A 15,871-nucleotide genomic window follows, 5' to 3' on the forward strand; every position below is an offset into this window, starting at 1 on the left:
TGTCAATTTTAGACAATTGGACCCAATTAATCAAATAATATAGTTGCCAAATCTTCTTTGCCACCACCACCTTTTAGGTGAAAAGGATAATCCTTTGATTCATGAAGATAGAATGGATGGTGTTTCCTTACACCTTTTGGGATTTGGATTTCTTGAATTGAAACAACTTATTGAGATTTCCTTTTTCTTTTCTCTTGCAATTTTTGTGCAAGTTGCTTGAATCTAGTACTGTTGGGATTAATTCCAACAATTCTATTTTGTTGTTGACGCATGTAATTTTTTTTTATATTTCATTAATATATCTAAAACTTTCATGTAAATTAATTTCATTATTCAAGATACATCTTTTAAAATATATAATTTATTTTATTTGAATAATTATTAAAAATAGTTTGATTTGACATACCAACTTAATTGAATTTAATATTAAATCAGGTAAAATTAATATGGTCAAACTTGGTCACCACGGTCAAGATCTGGGTGAGGCATGGTTTGATCTGTTTTAATATTTTTTTCAGGTGAGGCATGGTTTGATCTGTTTTAATACTTTTTTCAAATAATGTTATTTTAATTTTAAAAAAAAATTGAAGCAGTATCATTTTGAATTCATTCACTAAATCCTTTGCGGAGTCTTGAGCGTGTTTTATAGAGGTGTTCATGAGCTAAGCTAGAGTGGGAACTGGGAAGATGAAAAAAGAATAGAAAATGAAGTATATATGCCACTAGAAAGAACTAGAGGAGATAATGCCTCGGTGATAAGAGGGATGCCCCCTCCCTCTTGAGCACTAGGGTTCAAACCATTGAAGTGATAGATGGCTTGTTTTTTACAGTATCCAAAAGATGGACTTAAGTTCGGTGTATAAAAGCTATTTAAAGGATTCTATGGCCATAAACTAAAGAAAAAGTGCTACTCTGAAGACAATTTAAGGGCTGAGCTCGCTGAATAAGGTCATGGGCATTTTAAGGGGTTTACTACCTAGAACTCAGGAGACAATTTGCAGGTTGGCTTTGGCATTTTCAGAGGCTGGGTTTTAAGCTTTATTGTTCCTCATAACTGTTTGGCTGTTTTAGGCTTTTAGCTGTCGAAAAAACGAACATTTACTTTCGAAAAGCATTTCATTACGTCCCCTGTCCAAGTCCAACCGTGGATTGTATTCCATGCGATCACAGTTCACAAGACTTTAGGACGAAACAGAGGTCAAGTCCTGTTTTCATGGCCAGCATTTCAGTGAAGCTCCATTGGTTATGATATTTCAACACTATTAAGTAGACATGTTACTACTGGCAATGTTAATACTGGCAAACTTAGTCTTTATCTAATACAAGAATCGTTTCCTCAAGTTTTCTAAAATATCAAGACCTTCTGTTTTAAGTTTGAACAATAAGCAAAGCAGCAAAAGTAGGCTAGCAAAATGCATGTAGTTCAAGTAACCGAAACTCATTTAAACCTTACGTTAAGACTCGAGGTTTCCACCTCGAGATTACAATTTTCAAGCTCAGATCTTATGGATGGGGTGGGGATTTAGGAATTGGTCCTTCGGACCTACAGTTCAACCACACAAAAAAGGAGGTGCTGTGGTAATGTCGCGTTTGAAACTATGATTGGAATGAAATAAACACCCACTTTGAAACGGCGAAGACAAACAAACCCGAAGAAGAAAGGGAATTACACATACCACAACTATCATCTTCTGCATTAGATTAGAGTAATTGCACAAAGCAACCTTCATTTAAAATGAAGCTCTTGGGCTTTCATGTTTGTATTTGATGAAATGGACAGAACCAGCACACAACTATAAAAAATACATATCATTATAGTTGATGAGGAAAAAGTGGCAACCACCTGATGATATATTCACACGCATCAAAACAGGCGTTACTACTGCAGCATCAAGCCATCCTCGAAATGCTGGGTCTGTGTTTTTTGTTAAAATTTCACTTGCATCATCAAAAAAGATCATGAACAACGTTATATGATGACTCTTTATCACTATTTTGTCACTATACTAATATAACCATGCTAGGTCTGTGTTTGGAAGGTCTTGGACTCTGTAGCTGATGTGTAATAACCTCCTCTCTCTTATCTCAGTGCTCAATTCCATAACCTTGGCTTGGTGCCTTCGTTTATTCTGTTAAGGCAGCCACGTCTCTTCATTCTCTTCAGTTGGAGGTTTTTTGAACTTCAGCTTCAATGGTGTCCCCCTCCCCCTTTTGGAAAATACAAATAACTTGATGATAAATTTAAACTGGCACCTTGAATGTTCAACTACCGTAGCATAAGAACTGCAGTCTTGATCACACTATGAAAGCCATCCAACGATGGAAGAACCATATTATATAGCTTAGTAAGAGTCATCTATATCTTCTGCATATCATTTTCCTTTTTTGAGACTACATAGCACCTTTCCAAAATACCACCATTTTACATAGATTTTTTTGCATTAGTAGTGTTGTGCTTCAATGTACTAAATTGACTTTATCATGGTTATTAGGGTAACTGTAATAGGATATCTCTCTACTGTATGATCCTAAATCTGTCAGATTTTAAAATGTCAAAGCGGGTTCAATTTACATCAAAGTTCGCAACTCCCATGACCTTAAGAAACCTGCAAACTTTATTTCACTACAGCAGACAAATGGAAAAAGCAAGAAAGACATCTACAAAACATATTGATCTCCCAAATCAAGGCTTCCCAGCAAGAAAACAAGAAAAGGATTGGCAACAGTTAATGAGGCCTATGGCAAAACTGGTCTTACTCAAGAAGTCAGATTTTTGGCTTCAGTTACCCAAGAAGTCAGATTTTTGGCTTCAGTTACAGCAGCGCTGGCAGCATATAGTGCCATCTTTTTCACCTACAAAAATGGGAAAGTATTTTTGGAGTGAAGAAAACTCATTTAAATTGGACACATAATTCATAAATTCACATGCATGGCATTGATAAGCTTCCATTATGAAATGCAACTTAGTAGCAATCTCTTTTGAGAAGGATGACAAAAGGTATGCAATATTGAATAAAACATATGCAGCTAAAAGTCAATTTAGCAAAGCATACATGGAACTGCATGCAGGAGGTGGAGTAGAGCATTTAAAGCTTTGATTATTTTCCCAGCCCAAGGCATGCATATTTATCTATATGACAAAATATGCTTATTTAACAAACATCTAAGCTAACCATCCATGTTAATCAAGGATTCAAAAGCATGGAGAAAACATCTGACCTAAGCTTTTATAATCATACAACGCTTTTGAGATAGAAAAAGAATGAAAACCAACTGTCGCATGCATTTTAAGGAGGTTGCATAACTACATCAGGGAAATTCACCTCCAATTTGTCTTCCTTGGCTCTGTGGGTCTTTGGAAGCAAACGAAACTCCTCTGTCAAGCGAATGCATTCTTGAACATTCTCAGGGGATACAAAATCAAGGGCCACTTTTATGCATGACTGGGAAAAAGCAAGTGTACGGTGATGTTAGCCATGCATGCAACAAAATCTAGATCAAAACATTCAGTATAGCCTGACCAAAGATGCTGAAAACATCCTATGTGACTTTCACATTACAGGTTGTAATCTTTCCTCTATCTATTAATTTTGAGTGTTCAAATTTAAAAATGCAAATCCATATCAATTTTAGTAATATATAGATAAGCTCATAAGTCTGCGACTACATGTCACTGTTTATGATTTTGACTTGAAACCTAACATATACAATCACTGGACTATTAAAAAAGATATCCAATAAGGGAAGCTAAAAATATTCATCATCATAAATACAAACGCTTAATGCAAAAGGAGCACAACCTGTCTATTCCTCACTTGATGAGGACATCCTGCAGGTATGAAAACAGCCTCACCAAGGTGCTGCTCAAATGTCCAAGGTTCAACATCTGCAAAGAAGATACGGTTCCACAATCTTGAAGACTCCTTTGTATAACTAAACAGCTAATTCAGAAAAATAGTTTCTTACTGAACTCCTCCTTCAGCTGTCTTTTGTGTTTCTCACTTAGATAAAAGGTTTGGTCATGGATGGGATGAATAACCTGAAGCAAGTGCAGCACATGAAATTAATAAAATGATGTCAATGGAAATAGTATTAGTTATGATTACCGTAGCAAACAAAGATACATACAGTATTTACAGGCAGGCTACTGACATGGCGAAATTCTTTCTGATGCCTCTTCAAGTATTCAATTAACTTGGGCACATCCTGCCGACGGAAAATGTCCCAAACAGCACCACCATATACAAGTTCTGAGGTGTGGTTGCCTTCAATACAATCTCTGTTCACACTTCCATTTAAATCAGCGGAGCTTGTATCATATTTTTGCACTCTTGCATTCATGTTTGCAACTGGCTGCAAATTGGTATCAGCAGTCACCTCAGATTTAGTTGAAGAACATCTTATCCCACACACAATGCCATAAAATTCCCCCAACTCTTGGCACACGCTTTTTTGTTCTTCCAGTTTCTGTTCCTGGACATACAACCGCTCTAGTGAGGAGTCACTCTCAATATTTTCATCTTTTTTAGGTAATTCAGGATCCATTTTCTCAACTTTCCACTGTCTTTTTCGTGGCTTCCTTCCAGGTTTACGAGTCACTTTCTGTATCCCACCACAAACCAGATTCATATCTTCAGCTTCATGTTGCTTTTGTATTTTTTTTATAATTTTGCTTTGCCATCGAGGAACTTTCACTTCTGTCATATGAGTAAGTATATTGACCTAGATGCAAATTCATTAGACAGTATGAATTTATGACATTAAGTGGCACAGACTATTCACATAAAGAGTCTGCATGAAATATCATGGTCAAAGACCTTGATCAGTAATCTACATTAAAGAAAAAGCCAAGTGTGTAGACAGAGAAAATCTTGATGTGAAAAATATTCTGAAAAAATACATCAGGTATAGCAGCTATGATTGGAACATCCCACAATCTAGCATTACCATTCGTTCCAAACAGAAAAAAACACACACAAATGAACACACGTCAATAAACATGAGCATGAAATGCTAATCCAAAGGAGGCATACGAAACCTCATTTGAAAAAATCTATATATGAAAAAGCACTATGAAAAATGCATCAGGTATTCTGGCATCTATGATTGCTGCACCCTGCAATCCAACATTGCAATCGCTTCCAAACAGGAAAATTCAGTGAACACAAGTTGGGAATGCAAATCTAAAGCACACATGTAAAAACCCTTGATTGTTCATAGCATGCAAAACTGGGAAGATGGAACATATGCAGAAACACCTTAAACATAAACATCAAGTACAAGTTATTGGACAGAAGCGTTGCATACCGCGTCAGACATGTCACAATGCAGTTTCGTCACTGAATCACCTCTACCAAGTTCTTCCACAAATCCATATGCTATGTAAGTTTTAGGCCCCAAGTCTGGCTTCAAAACAGCAGGAAGCTTTGTAGCCATATTCAGAATGCCAGATTTTGGATGGGTATACTCACTGAAGGGGAGCATAGAAACATACTCAGCACCATGCCTCGGCAAACATTCTTCAAAGAAATTTGATGGGGGCCAATCCTTCAGCTTCAGCATCTCTGGCCAACCATTCCTATATCTACGACCCTCTAAATAGCCCTTGAAAAACTGGAAAATATTAACCTGAACCTGCACTATCAAGAGTTAATTACATATTATACTCCATATGCTATAATTAACAATTTTTCATTATTTAGAACAATTACGTTTTAGGTGAACATATGACCCAACTGTCTGTCAGAACAGCTAGTAACATTGGTCAATGAACACTCATGAAAGTGCTCCTGCAAAGGGACCTGTTATGACATGGAACGTAGAAATAAATTCCATTAGCATGGTATGTGTTCCGGAGAATTGTCCTTATCCACAATGGCCCATAAAAGGATACTTCACAGATTGAAATTGAACTTCTGTGCTGCCATAAAACTCTTCATTTTTTATTTTTTTTTACCAAAATGTTAATGCCACAGGAGTATATATAAATCATGAGTGCATACTGCTACCAACACCGTTTTCTTCAAACAGGAAAAAAAAATTGAGATCTCAAGAAAATCTTAATTAGTCGAAGCCCAAAGTGAACCTACCACTCTAAGCTACATGCAATAGACTCTTAATTGGGATTCTGAAGAAGAAGAAAAAAACCCCAAAAACTATCCAAATGTTAGTTCATTGGGCAATGCCAGTATACATGACAGAAATTGTACAATGACACTTGCTGAGATATATAAGTGGGGCCACCAATTTAATGCCTGGATTTTTCAAGCACCCTTTCCATGCAAATTCTGTCGTGCAAAAATCACTCTAATGCATTTAACCCAAATGATTAACAAATGCAACAGAAACTGCATTGCAAAAAATAGTTTCCTCCAATCCTGATCTAGTTCTTAATCATTGAAATGGACGTGAGGAGGGGGGGGGGGGGGGGTGAAAATCGTGTGGGGGTCCATGCAAATTCTGTCGTGCAAAAATCACTCTAATGCATTTAACCCAAATGATTAACAAATGCAACAGAAACTGCATTGCAAAAAATAGTTTCCTCCAATCCTGATCTAGTTCTTAATCATTGAAATGGAGGGGGGGGGGGGGGGGGGGTGTTGGCATATCTGATGGACTGTTTAGAATAAGATAGGGAGTCCCTCCAAGTTTTCTTCAAGTAGCATTCAGCAAAGTGCATTACTAGCTCGAACTGTTTTAGCAATGAAAGAATTTTGTAAGATTGTAACAATCTCACATGTTAAATTACATCAATCAGTCCTGAAGTCTGTTTAATTACAGAGCACCCCTCTTGTTTCTTTCCCCACCATTATTGTTACCGACTACCAAATGAAAATTCCCCAAAATTTGAATTTCAGGGGAAATTGATGGTCAATGTGAAGTGAGGTAAAAGAGGGATGGTGGATGCAATTATAATAAACCTTTTAACAATGCTCAACCTAACTTACTCAGCAAACTTAAAATTGCAGATGGTTTTCCCATCAAACTTAGTAATATTGAACTAAGAAGCTGTGGATTGAAAGTTATCTTTCTGATAATCCATAAAGGCATGTCTGTTAGAACAATACACAAAATGAAGATCAAACATGGTAGCAGATTACGCTAAAGGAACTCACTAGGCATTGCAATGAGGAAAAGGTCATTAATAAGCAAAACCAACAATTGCAAAAGCAGAAAATGCAACTTCAACATGCAAATAAGGAACCCCTACCTCACACCAATCCAGGCAATCAATGGCTTTAACCCTGTGTGCTTCCTCTTTTATAATCTTTTCTGCACCTTTAAAAGCCCTCCACATGACCATTGGTTCCCAGCTCAGACCAGAAGTCCTTTCAAGTGCATGTCTAACTATAACAGGTTCACCTCTCATCCAATGCAATTGAAAATGTTCAAAGTCATCATCACACAACTGAAGTGCATTTGGGCAGTACAGAAAGTTATCATCACTGTTCTCCCTATGAGCTGCTTTCCTCACTGCAAAATCTTTAGATCCATTTTCAGTGGAACTGGTAGGATGGCACAGATAGCATTCTTCACAAAGTCTAATATCTAGGGACTGATAGTTAAGAGTAAGTTCCTCTGCACTCTTAATCATCTCTTCAACAAAGTTAGCATCAAAGATACGTCTCAAGGTGAGTATCTCGGTACCACAGCCTCCCAGTTCTTTAGGAGGACAAGGAATCCTTCCATCACTCTCTGCTCTCCAATCAGGAAACTTGCATGACATATCAGCTGTGCACTTACTTTCCAAATCAGACACTTGAGTCTTGCAACCAACTCCTTTTCCATTTTCATTTATCTGGTCATGAACAAGTGCACCTTGACTATCTACTCTTTCAAAAAATCGTTGGTGACAAGATTCTGCTTCATTACCTCCAGGCTTGAATCCTATTCTGAGTTCCGAACAACAAGTGAGACAGAGATCATAGGAACAATCAGGATTGGGACAGCTTCTGTGGAAATTAACAATAGATGTACTGCAATTGTCACTGTTCAACAAGAATAATTAAGTAGTTACAAACTTTAACACAGAGAATATAGATAAAAGACACAAATTGCTTGAGTTCTGCTGCTATCAGTGAACTTTAAGATGCTAAAGATAAAATAGATGGTGGTGATGTCCTATCCTAGCAATAATGTTAAACCTAGCAAATAAAATACACTATGAAGAAAGCAGAAGTTCAATTCATAAATGGCTCAAGTTCCAGTTGCAATATATGGGAGGATGAGACAATACCAATATACTCGATCATCATCGTCAAGTAAAGATTTTGTTACATGCTCTTCTGTTAAGTGGCTACCTACAAAACCAGAACAAACACGCCATTAAGCAACTTGGACCATCCATTTGTATAGCAAGACTCAACTTTACAAACCAATAACTGCATCAAAATGTAATACCATGGATCCTGGAGTCTACATATATTTCAGAGTTCTGTTCCCTTTGAATATGCCTGAGGAGAGGTAAAGTCTTGTGTAGCAGGTAAAGAAGCTTTTGCAATTTGGCATTTGCATCAGCTTTATCATCACCAGCCTGTCAAAACCACATATCATTTGGCATCATGAAAATCTAAAAGTAGAAGTACAGCAACAGAGACAAAATGAAGAAAACTTAAAGAAGAGAGAAACAAAAGGCACTCACGAGCACAACTACATCTTCCTTGAGGCATACTCTGCAATTGCAATTACCACGACAAAATGGGCATGCAATCTCTATCTCCTCGTGTGTTCTCTTAGGGTACCTAAACATTATTTCAAAATCAAATTTAAATTGCAAACCAAGAGTTAAATGGGATTAAATGAACAAAAAAGCAATTCACTTCTATTTTGAACTGTTTCAAACTAAATTCTAATGTTAACTAGAAGAAGTAACTTCTTGAACATAAAAAATACTTCAAACATCAATTTTTTCAACTGTCCTGTTTATGAGTGAAAGGGCTGTGAGGGAAAAAACCCCATTACCACTTCGCAAGGCACTCATAGCAATAGCGCTTTCTTTTGCAATTAGAACAAATAATAACACCACTCCTATTATTCCTGCAGCATTGGTGGCACATCAAGGTCTTCTGTTCGTTTTTCTTGTTGGCACCCTGATACATAAACCTCGTTAGAATGGGCCAATCTAAATCCTTCAAGGATCACAATGTTGGTACACTGTAATTTCACATTAACAAAAAAAATAGAAATTTTAAACTGTGATACTCCTCGGGACATAACTTCAGAATCTTTAGAAATCCCACATGCAACAAACCACAGATGAGAACAGAAAATAGAACATTGGTATAAGGCTAGAATTAAAGCTGCTGCTATTATATTTAGGTGCTTTCAGTTCTTTATAGTATGTAAAATCTGCTTAAGAAGGTTCTGCGTGCAACATTTTAGAAACTAGCAATTTAATTCTGTGCAGAAAAATTTAGGCACTCTTTAAAACAGACTTCAACATTCATATTGGAGCTCTCTGATTCCAAGTTAGAGCCTATGAACTTCTACTCCATAAAAGAAGTCAGTCCATACAACACTAAAATGAAAATGCAGAATGCAAATTTTATTACCAGATATATCATTACTAATTCCAATGCTATTCTGTATTTCACAACTTGGTCCTTTACATTTCACTTCAACTATAAATAACGAAGGCCAATGTTTCATCAAGCATTTCAAATAGCTTGAATATAATTTGGCAGCCTCACCAAGCATTTTCCTAGTGGCCAAATATCTGGTAGCTAATATATCCATTTCAAATAGCTTATGGAACATGAATTTGGAAGAACTCACGAGTAAATTTGAATTTTCTGATCGGTTGTGCTTTGGTGGCCTTCCCCTAGGCCTCTTCTTAATATTGCTTGAGTGACCAGTTTGCTCAACCAGAATATCCCTGTCCATTCCCAAATCTTCCCTACTTTCCTTCTTCATTCCATACTTCTGCCTCAATATACGGTCAAAAGATTTCGCTAACAGAATAGTTCTCTTACTCTTTAAGACTTTTCGTCTGACTTGCTTATTGTTTGGCCTTTTACTTTCACCATCATCTTTGCCTGTAAATTCTCCATTCTGCCTCTCTTCTTCTTTAGCAGCAATACTTAGCTTCTTTCTATTTGAAGCTTCAGGTTGAGCACACTCAATCTTAGACTGGGGATTCGCAGTGCCAGCTTCATTACCACCAGCAGCTTCAGTTGCTATTATCCTATCTTCCTCACCTTCAAGCATGCTCCCTTCACTCTCAGAACCTGCTAGACAAATAATAATATCCTCACCATCACTTTTACACTTGATTTTGCACTGGATTTCCTCATTTCCGTCACCCTCCTTCCTTATTTTCAGACTCCCAGGTTGGTGATGCTTAACATCTGTCTTCATGGTATCATTTCCATCTCTACTAACACCATTGACCTCACAAGGCACCAACTTAACTTCCTTGCCTAAAGGAGCTTCCCAACCATTATCTATACTAGTTAGCCTCATTGTTTTCTCACCAGCATCATTACCGTGCATGGTTTCCCCAGGCAATCCCTGATTACAACGTGCAAGAGTTTTCTTGTTCTTTGACCCCTTTGGACGGCCTGGCTTACGCTTAGGAATTTCCCCCTCTTCACTATGGCCAGTGGCCTCACCAGCCAGTGCTCTATGTTTTTCTCCAATAAGAGCGGTCATCCCATTCCCTAAACCCGTCGACCTAACAGCATTCTCACCATCATTACCATACATAACTTCACCAGCCAATTTCTGATTACCACCTGCAAGATTTTTCTTCTTGTTCCCTGAGCCCTTTGGTCGACCACGACCACGCCTAGACTTTATATTATCATTCGCCTCTCCACTATGGCCAGTGGCCACACCAGGCAATACCCAGTACTCTTCGCCTAAAAGAGCAGTCATCCTATTCTCTGAACCCATCAGACTAACTGTGTCCTTGCCATCATTACCACTCATAACTTCCCCAGGCAATTCCTGGTGACCACCAGCAAGATTGTTTTTCTTCACTGAGCCCTTTGGTCGGCCGCGTGGCCTAGGCTTTCTAATTTCATTACCCTCTCTGCTATGGCCAGTGACCTCAACAGAGAATACCCGATGTCCTTCACATGAAGAAGCGACCACCCTATTCTCTAAAACCACCTCCCTGATTACATTGCCCGCATCTCCATTTCTATCCACAATGTCACTAGGTAATTCCCAACTATCACCTGCTGGATTTTTTGGCTTGTTCTTGGAGCCCATTCTTTGGTCAAGACTAGGCTTTATGATTTCCTGACCATCTCCACTAACACCAGTGGCCTCACTAGGCAATTTCCTAGCTTTTTCACCCACAAGAGCAGCCATCCCATTCCCTAAATCTATAAGACTAGCTTTGTTGTCAGCACCTTCAATAGTGGCGTGACTACACAAAGCTTTATATCCATCAAAAGTAGCAGTCGTCCAGTTCTCAAAACCCATCAACCTAACTTTATTATCAGCCCCATCATTGCTAACCATGATATCACTGGGAAATTGTTGCCTGTCACCAGCAAGAGATTTTTGCTTATTTTTCGAGTCCTTCGGTCGCCCTCGCTTACGCTTAGGTTTGCTTTCATCATTCACTCCAAAACTACTGTCAATATTATCATCAGCCATTGCCCCATCATTTTCCCCAAAACAAGTAGTCATGTCATTCACACAACCTGCAAGCCTGACTTTGTTATCACAACTTTCATTATAACCCACAATACCACGGGGCAATTCATGACTGCCTCCATTTTCTTCTTCATCTAAAAGAGTAATCCTCTCATTCCACAAAACCCTTGATAAATTAGTCTTATCACAACTATCAACACTCACCTTAGCTTCACCACTGGCAAGATTTTCCTTCTTCTTATTCTTTGAACCCTTGGGTCTGCCACGCCTATTTGGTGTGATGATCCCTTTACCACCAGTGACTTCATCAGGCAATTCTTTGTCCTTTGCACCTTCAAGTGTAGTCCTCTCACTCTCCAACTGTATTGATCTAGTAGTCCTACTGTCACAGTCAGTTGTATCCTTAGTTTCACCGGGCATTTCTCGATTATCTACAGCAAGGTTTTCCACCTTTTTTGAACCCTTTGGTCTGCCACGCTTCTTTGATGCGATGATCTCCTCTACTATCCCATTAGCACAAGTGCCTTCACCAGGAATTTCTCTGTCCTCTGCCCCTGCAATAGTAGTCTCACTCTCCACACCCATTAGTATCGTAGTCCATATAACACTACCAATACAACCCTTGGTTTCACCAGTCATTGCTTGATTCTCGCCTGCAGTGCCTCCATTATTCTTATTTTTTGATCCCTTTGGTCTCCCACGCCTTTTTGGTGTGACAGTCTCAGTTCCACCCTTGTTACCAGCAGTAGCTTCAACAGGAGTTTCATCGTCCTCTGCGCATAGAAGAGGAGTCCTCCCATTCTCCAATGTTGCCAGGGTAACAGACTCAATGCCAGCATTGTTATTGCCCAGAAAATCACCAGGCAAGCACTGTTTTTCTTCAGGTGCAACATCTTTTTGCTTCTTCCCTGAACCTTTTGGTCGGCCACGCTTTGCCTTTGGCCGCACAATCTCATTTCCAACTGATCTCTCAATACATTCTCCAGCACCAAGGATTTGCTTATCCTCCACTGGGTTATTCTCATTTCCTTCTCCATTGACACCACTGGTTTCACTGAACATTTCCATTTCAATCATCCCAACGTCACTACCATTTCCGATCATATTATCACCACCTAGGCCAAGTTTTACTTGACATCGAGGATCATTCTTCTTCTTCGTTAAACCCTTTGGTCGCCCTCGCTTGCGTTTCACTGGAGAAACCTCAGCTCCAACCTTGTCGTCACCGCCAAACTCACTCGAATCATCAATACCAACTGCTTCAACACCAAAAATTTCCCTCTTGTTCGTTTTCCCATCATCTTCAACATCATCTTCACCTCCATTCCTATGACATCCACTTTCAATCCCTTCACCCCCGTTTTCACAAGCACTTTCACCGAAAAGGCCCTGAATTCCCTCACCGTCAATACTAGCACACCCAGCTTCACCACACCAGCATTGAACGCCTTCACCACTAGCAGCCATACCTCCATTTTTACATTCACCAAATAGTCCCTCCATGCTTTCACCAGAGAGGGTTATATCACCATTTTTCCCATTGACTTCACCAAATACCCCGTGTATTCCTCCACCACTAGAACCCACGCCCACATTCCCAACATTAGCAGCACTAACTTGACAAAATAGGTCTGCGGCCCCTTGATCACCTAGACCCACAACACCATTTTCACTAGCACCCAGACCAGACTCACCCAATCGAAATCCTTCACCATCCCAGACCTGAAAAACCTTACCATCCAGACCCAAAACCTCTGTACCACCACATTCTCCACCAAAACTATCTTGAAACCCTTCACCACCAAGAACCTGCCCATTATTCCCACGTGCAGTAGCTTCATTTTGCCAAAGTTGAAAACTTTCACCATCATTGCCAGCACCTACATCATCAAACCACTCCAAAACATCTGAGTTCCCTACACTAAACCAGTCATGAACCCCTTGATCTCCAAAACCCACATGATCACTGACCTTCTGTTCCTTCTCTCCCACCAAAATACCTGAATCCTCTTCACTTCCCTCCCTCTGTCTCTTCTTTCTCTGAGAACCCACTTCAACCCCACCTCCATTTCCACTCTTCTCCTCCATGCTTCTCTTCAAACCCCTCTCCACTGAATAAAGATGGTGTTTTTCACAATACGTTTTGCCACTAAAAGCTCTCTCCTTACACCTCCACTTGCCTGCACTTCTTGAACACCTGTTGTGCCCATCATCATCATCAACCATTTCTCATTCTTTGAGAGACAATAAAATCAAAAAACCGAATCTTGCAAGTTACAGAAAATCAAGGGTCTTTACTGCTTTCATTTGAAAATTGAAATTGACAAAAGTAACGCCCTCCTGTAGGAGCCTGTTCCTATCAGTACTGAAAAGCAAGTAACAGGTAATAATAAAAGACCTGTGTGTCCAACTGTTTTGGCAAAGCGGTATCCGTGTTTTCGCTGTCTAGTTTCTCACAGTGTGACAAATGAAGGCCGGGACAAGGAGTAGACAAGGTTGCTGTTTGGTAACACTAGCACAAGAGAAAGACTCGGCGCTACTTCATTCCTTATGATACTTTTTATTTCTTACCATGAAAATAGCTTATTTGCATATATATTTTAAAAAATAAAAAATATTACTTCAACATATTTTCAAATAATAAACATTTAAAAAAAATTAATGGTTTTCATAACACTAAACGGATTCTTAAAATGGAAAAGGGATGTGATTTTATTGGAGAAAAGAGCGTAAAAGGAAGGATGAGGTGATCTCTACATTTTTGCAAGGTGGGTTTCAAAATTAATTTAATGCTTGACGATGTTTTGGAGTAAAATTGATCATCTTCTCTTAAAAAATGCTCATGGGATTAGATCTTTCTTCTCTGTTACTCCTTCAAAAGGAAAGTGAACCCTGCACAAGGCCCTATATGATTCTCCAAACAAACAGGAAAGAGACGAGAGCATGAAGTAGGAGCATATGAGCTTTTTCATTTTATTTTAAGATTCAGGTTTTCATTTGTGATTAGTTAGTGTTCTCCGAAGGAACATGGATTTATTGTTTTGAATAAAAAATAAATAAAAATAAAATATTTGAAATTAACCTGACTAGACTCACTTTGATGTGCCCAAACCGGTCTGATTCGAAAAAGTTAACCTTCGAACTAGTTGTGAAAGAAAACACAACAAGAGCCAAGCCCCTAGTCTACAAGTCAAGCTATGCTGCCCCACATGGCAATCCTTGGTTGGTCAGTGACTGACTCAGTGAATGCCATTGAGAGTACTAGTTTGTTGTATCTGCACAAATCATGTGGGATGGATTGACCACCCACAATAAGCTCTACTAGTCAGCGGGACTTTTTCATGCAGATAAATCTAAATATAAATTTGGGAGAGAACGATGCAAGATGGTTCCATGGTCTAGTGGTCAGGACATTGGACTCTGAATCCAGTAACCCGAGTTCAAGTCTCGGTGGAACCTTCATTTTCTCTTTCTTTTCCAACCTGTATTAGAGAATCCTGACCCACGCAAGCTTGATGAATTAGGAGAGTTGAATTGATAAAACCTGTATTAGAGAATCCTGACCCACGCCAGCTTGATGAATTAGGAGAGTTGAATTGGTAAAATAATATTTTAAATAATATAAATATGATTATGTTTTTACCATATATATTGCAATGAAAAAAGCTATTTAAAAAATTAATAGTTTTATTTAAAAAAAAATATATTTTTTATTTTTAAAAAATTATTTTTAATATTAATATATTAAAACAATATAAAAATAAAAAAATAATTTAAAGTCAAAAAAATCAAAATTTGATGAAACTCCAATAAAAATATAATTTAAAATAAAAAAATAAAATTTATTGAAACACATGGACACTAACCTAACCCAAAAAAGTAGTTAAAATGCGAACAAGTAGAGATTAATATATTAAAATAATTAAAAAATATTAAAAATATATTAATTCAAAAAAATTTAAAAATACTTTTAAAAAGCATTCTCAAACGGAAACTTTAATAACTGTCTTTTGAAAAACATTCCCAAGCGGACACTTCAATGACTTGTCCTGCGGCATGATGTTTTGATATCTTAAGCATCATAATCTGCCAAAATAACTTGTTTAAAAATGTAACAGTAATGATTGTTTAAAAATGTATTAAAATAAAAAAACTATTTTTAATATTAATATATTAAAATAATTTAAAGACGTAAAAAAATATTTTAAACAAAAAAAATATTTTTAAAATTTTTAAAAACACGAAGCGTTCCCATTCCAACCTG

General features: G+C 38.0%; 1 protein-coding gene and 1 non-coding gene across 5 annotated transcripts; one reads left to right on the plus strand and one right to left on the minus strand.

Moving 5' to 3' along the window:
- Nucleotides 1-1,654: 1,654 nt before the first annotated feature.
- LOC105139757 (uncharacterized) lies at nucleotides 1,655-14,153 on the minus strand. 4 transcript variants are annotated; one of them, XM_011046331.1, is made up of 13 exons: nucleotides 9,775-14,147; nucleotides 8,962-9,089; nucleotides 8,642-8,741; nucleotides 8,401-8,533; nucleotides 8,237-8,300; nucleotides 7,211-7,988; nucleotides 5,308-5,634; nucleotides 4,129-4,722; nucleotides 3,967-4,039; nucleotides 3,801-3,886; nucleotides 3,324-3,443; nucleotides 2,758-2,853; nucleotides 1,655-2,208 (listed from the first exon to the last, which is right to left on the minus strand). In XM_011046331.1, the coding sequence occupies exons 1-12, from the start codon at nucleotides 13,831-13,833 to the stop codon at nucleotides 2,758-2,760; spliced, it is 6,558 nt and encodes a 2,185-aa protein (XP_011044633.1). In that variant the 5' UTR covers nucleotides 13,834-14,147; the 3' UTR covers nucleotides 1,655-2,208. The 4 variants fall into 4 exon arrangements, with proteins under 4 accessions (XP_011044633.1, XP_011044634.1, XP_011044635.1 ...); XM_011046332.1 differs by lacking the exon at nucleotides 1,655-2,208 and having other exon boundaries at nucleotides 2,495-2,853; nucleotides 9,775-10,282; nucleotides 10,418-14,147; XM_011046333.1 differs by lacking the exons at nucleotides 1,655-2,208; nucleotides 2,758-2,853 and having other exon boundaries at nucleotides 3,353-3,443; nucleotides 3,801-3,912; nucleotides 9,775-14,148.
- Nucleotides 14,154-14,994: 841 nt separating this feature from the next.
- Nucleotides 14,995-15,066, plus strand: TRNAQ-CUG (transfer RNA glutamine (anticodon CUG)). The gene has a single exon. It is a non-coding gene; the product is annotated as a tRNA-Gln (tRNA).
- Nucleotides 15,067-15,871: the final 805 nt, after the last annotated feature.

The sequence above is a fragment of the Populus euphratica genome, unplaced genomic scaffold, assembly GCF_000495115.2.
Source record: "Populus euphratica unplaced genomic scaffold, PopEup_1.0 scaffold97.1, whole genome shotgun sequence".
Lineage (NCBI taxonomy): Eukaryota > Viridiplantae > Streptophyta > Magnoliopsida > Malpighiales > Salicaceae > Populus > Populus euphratica.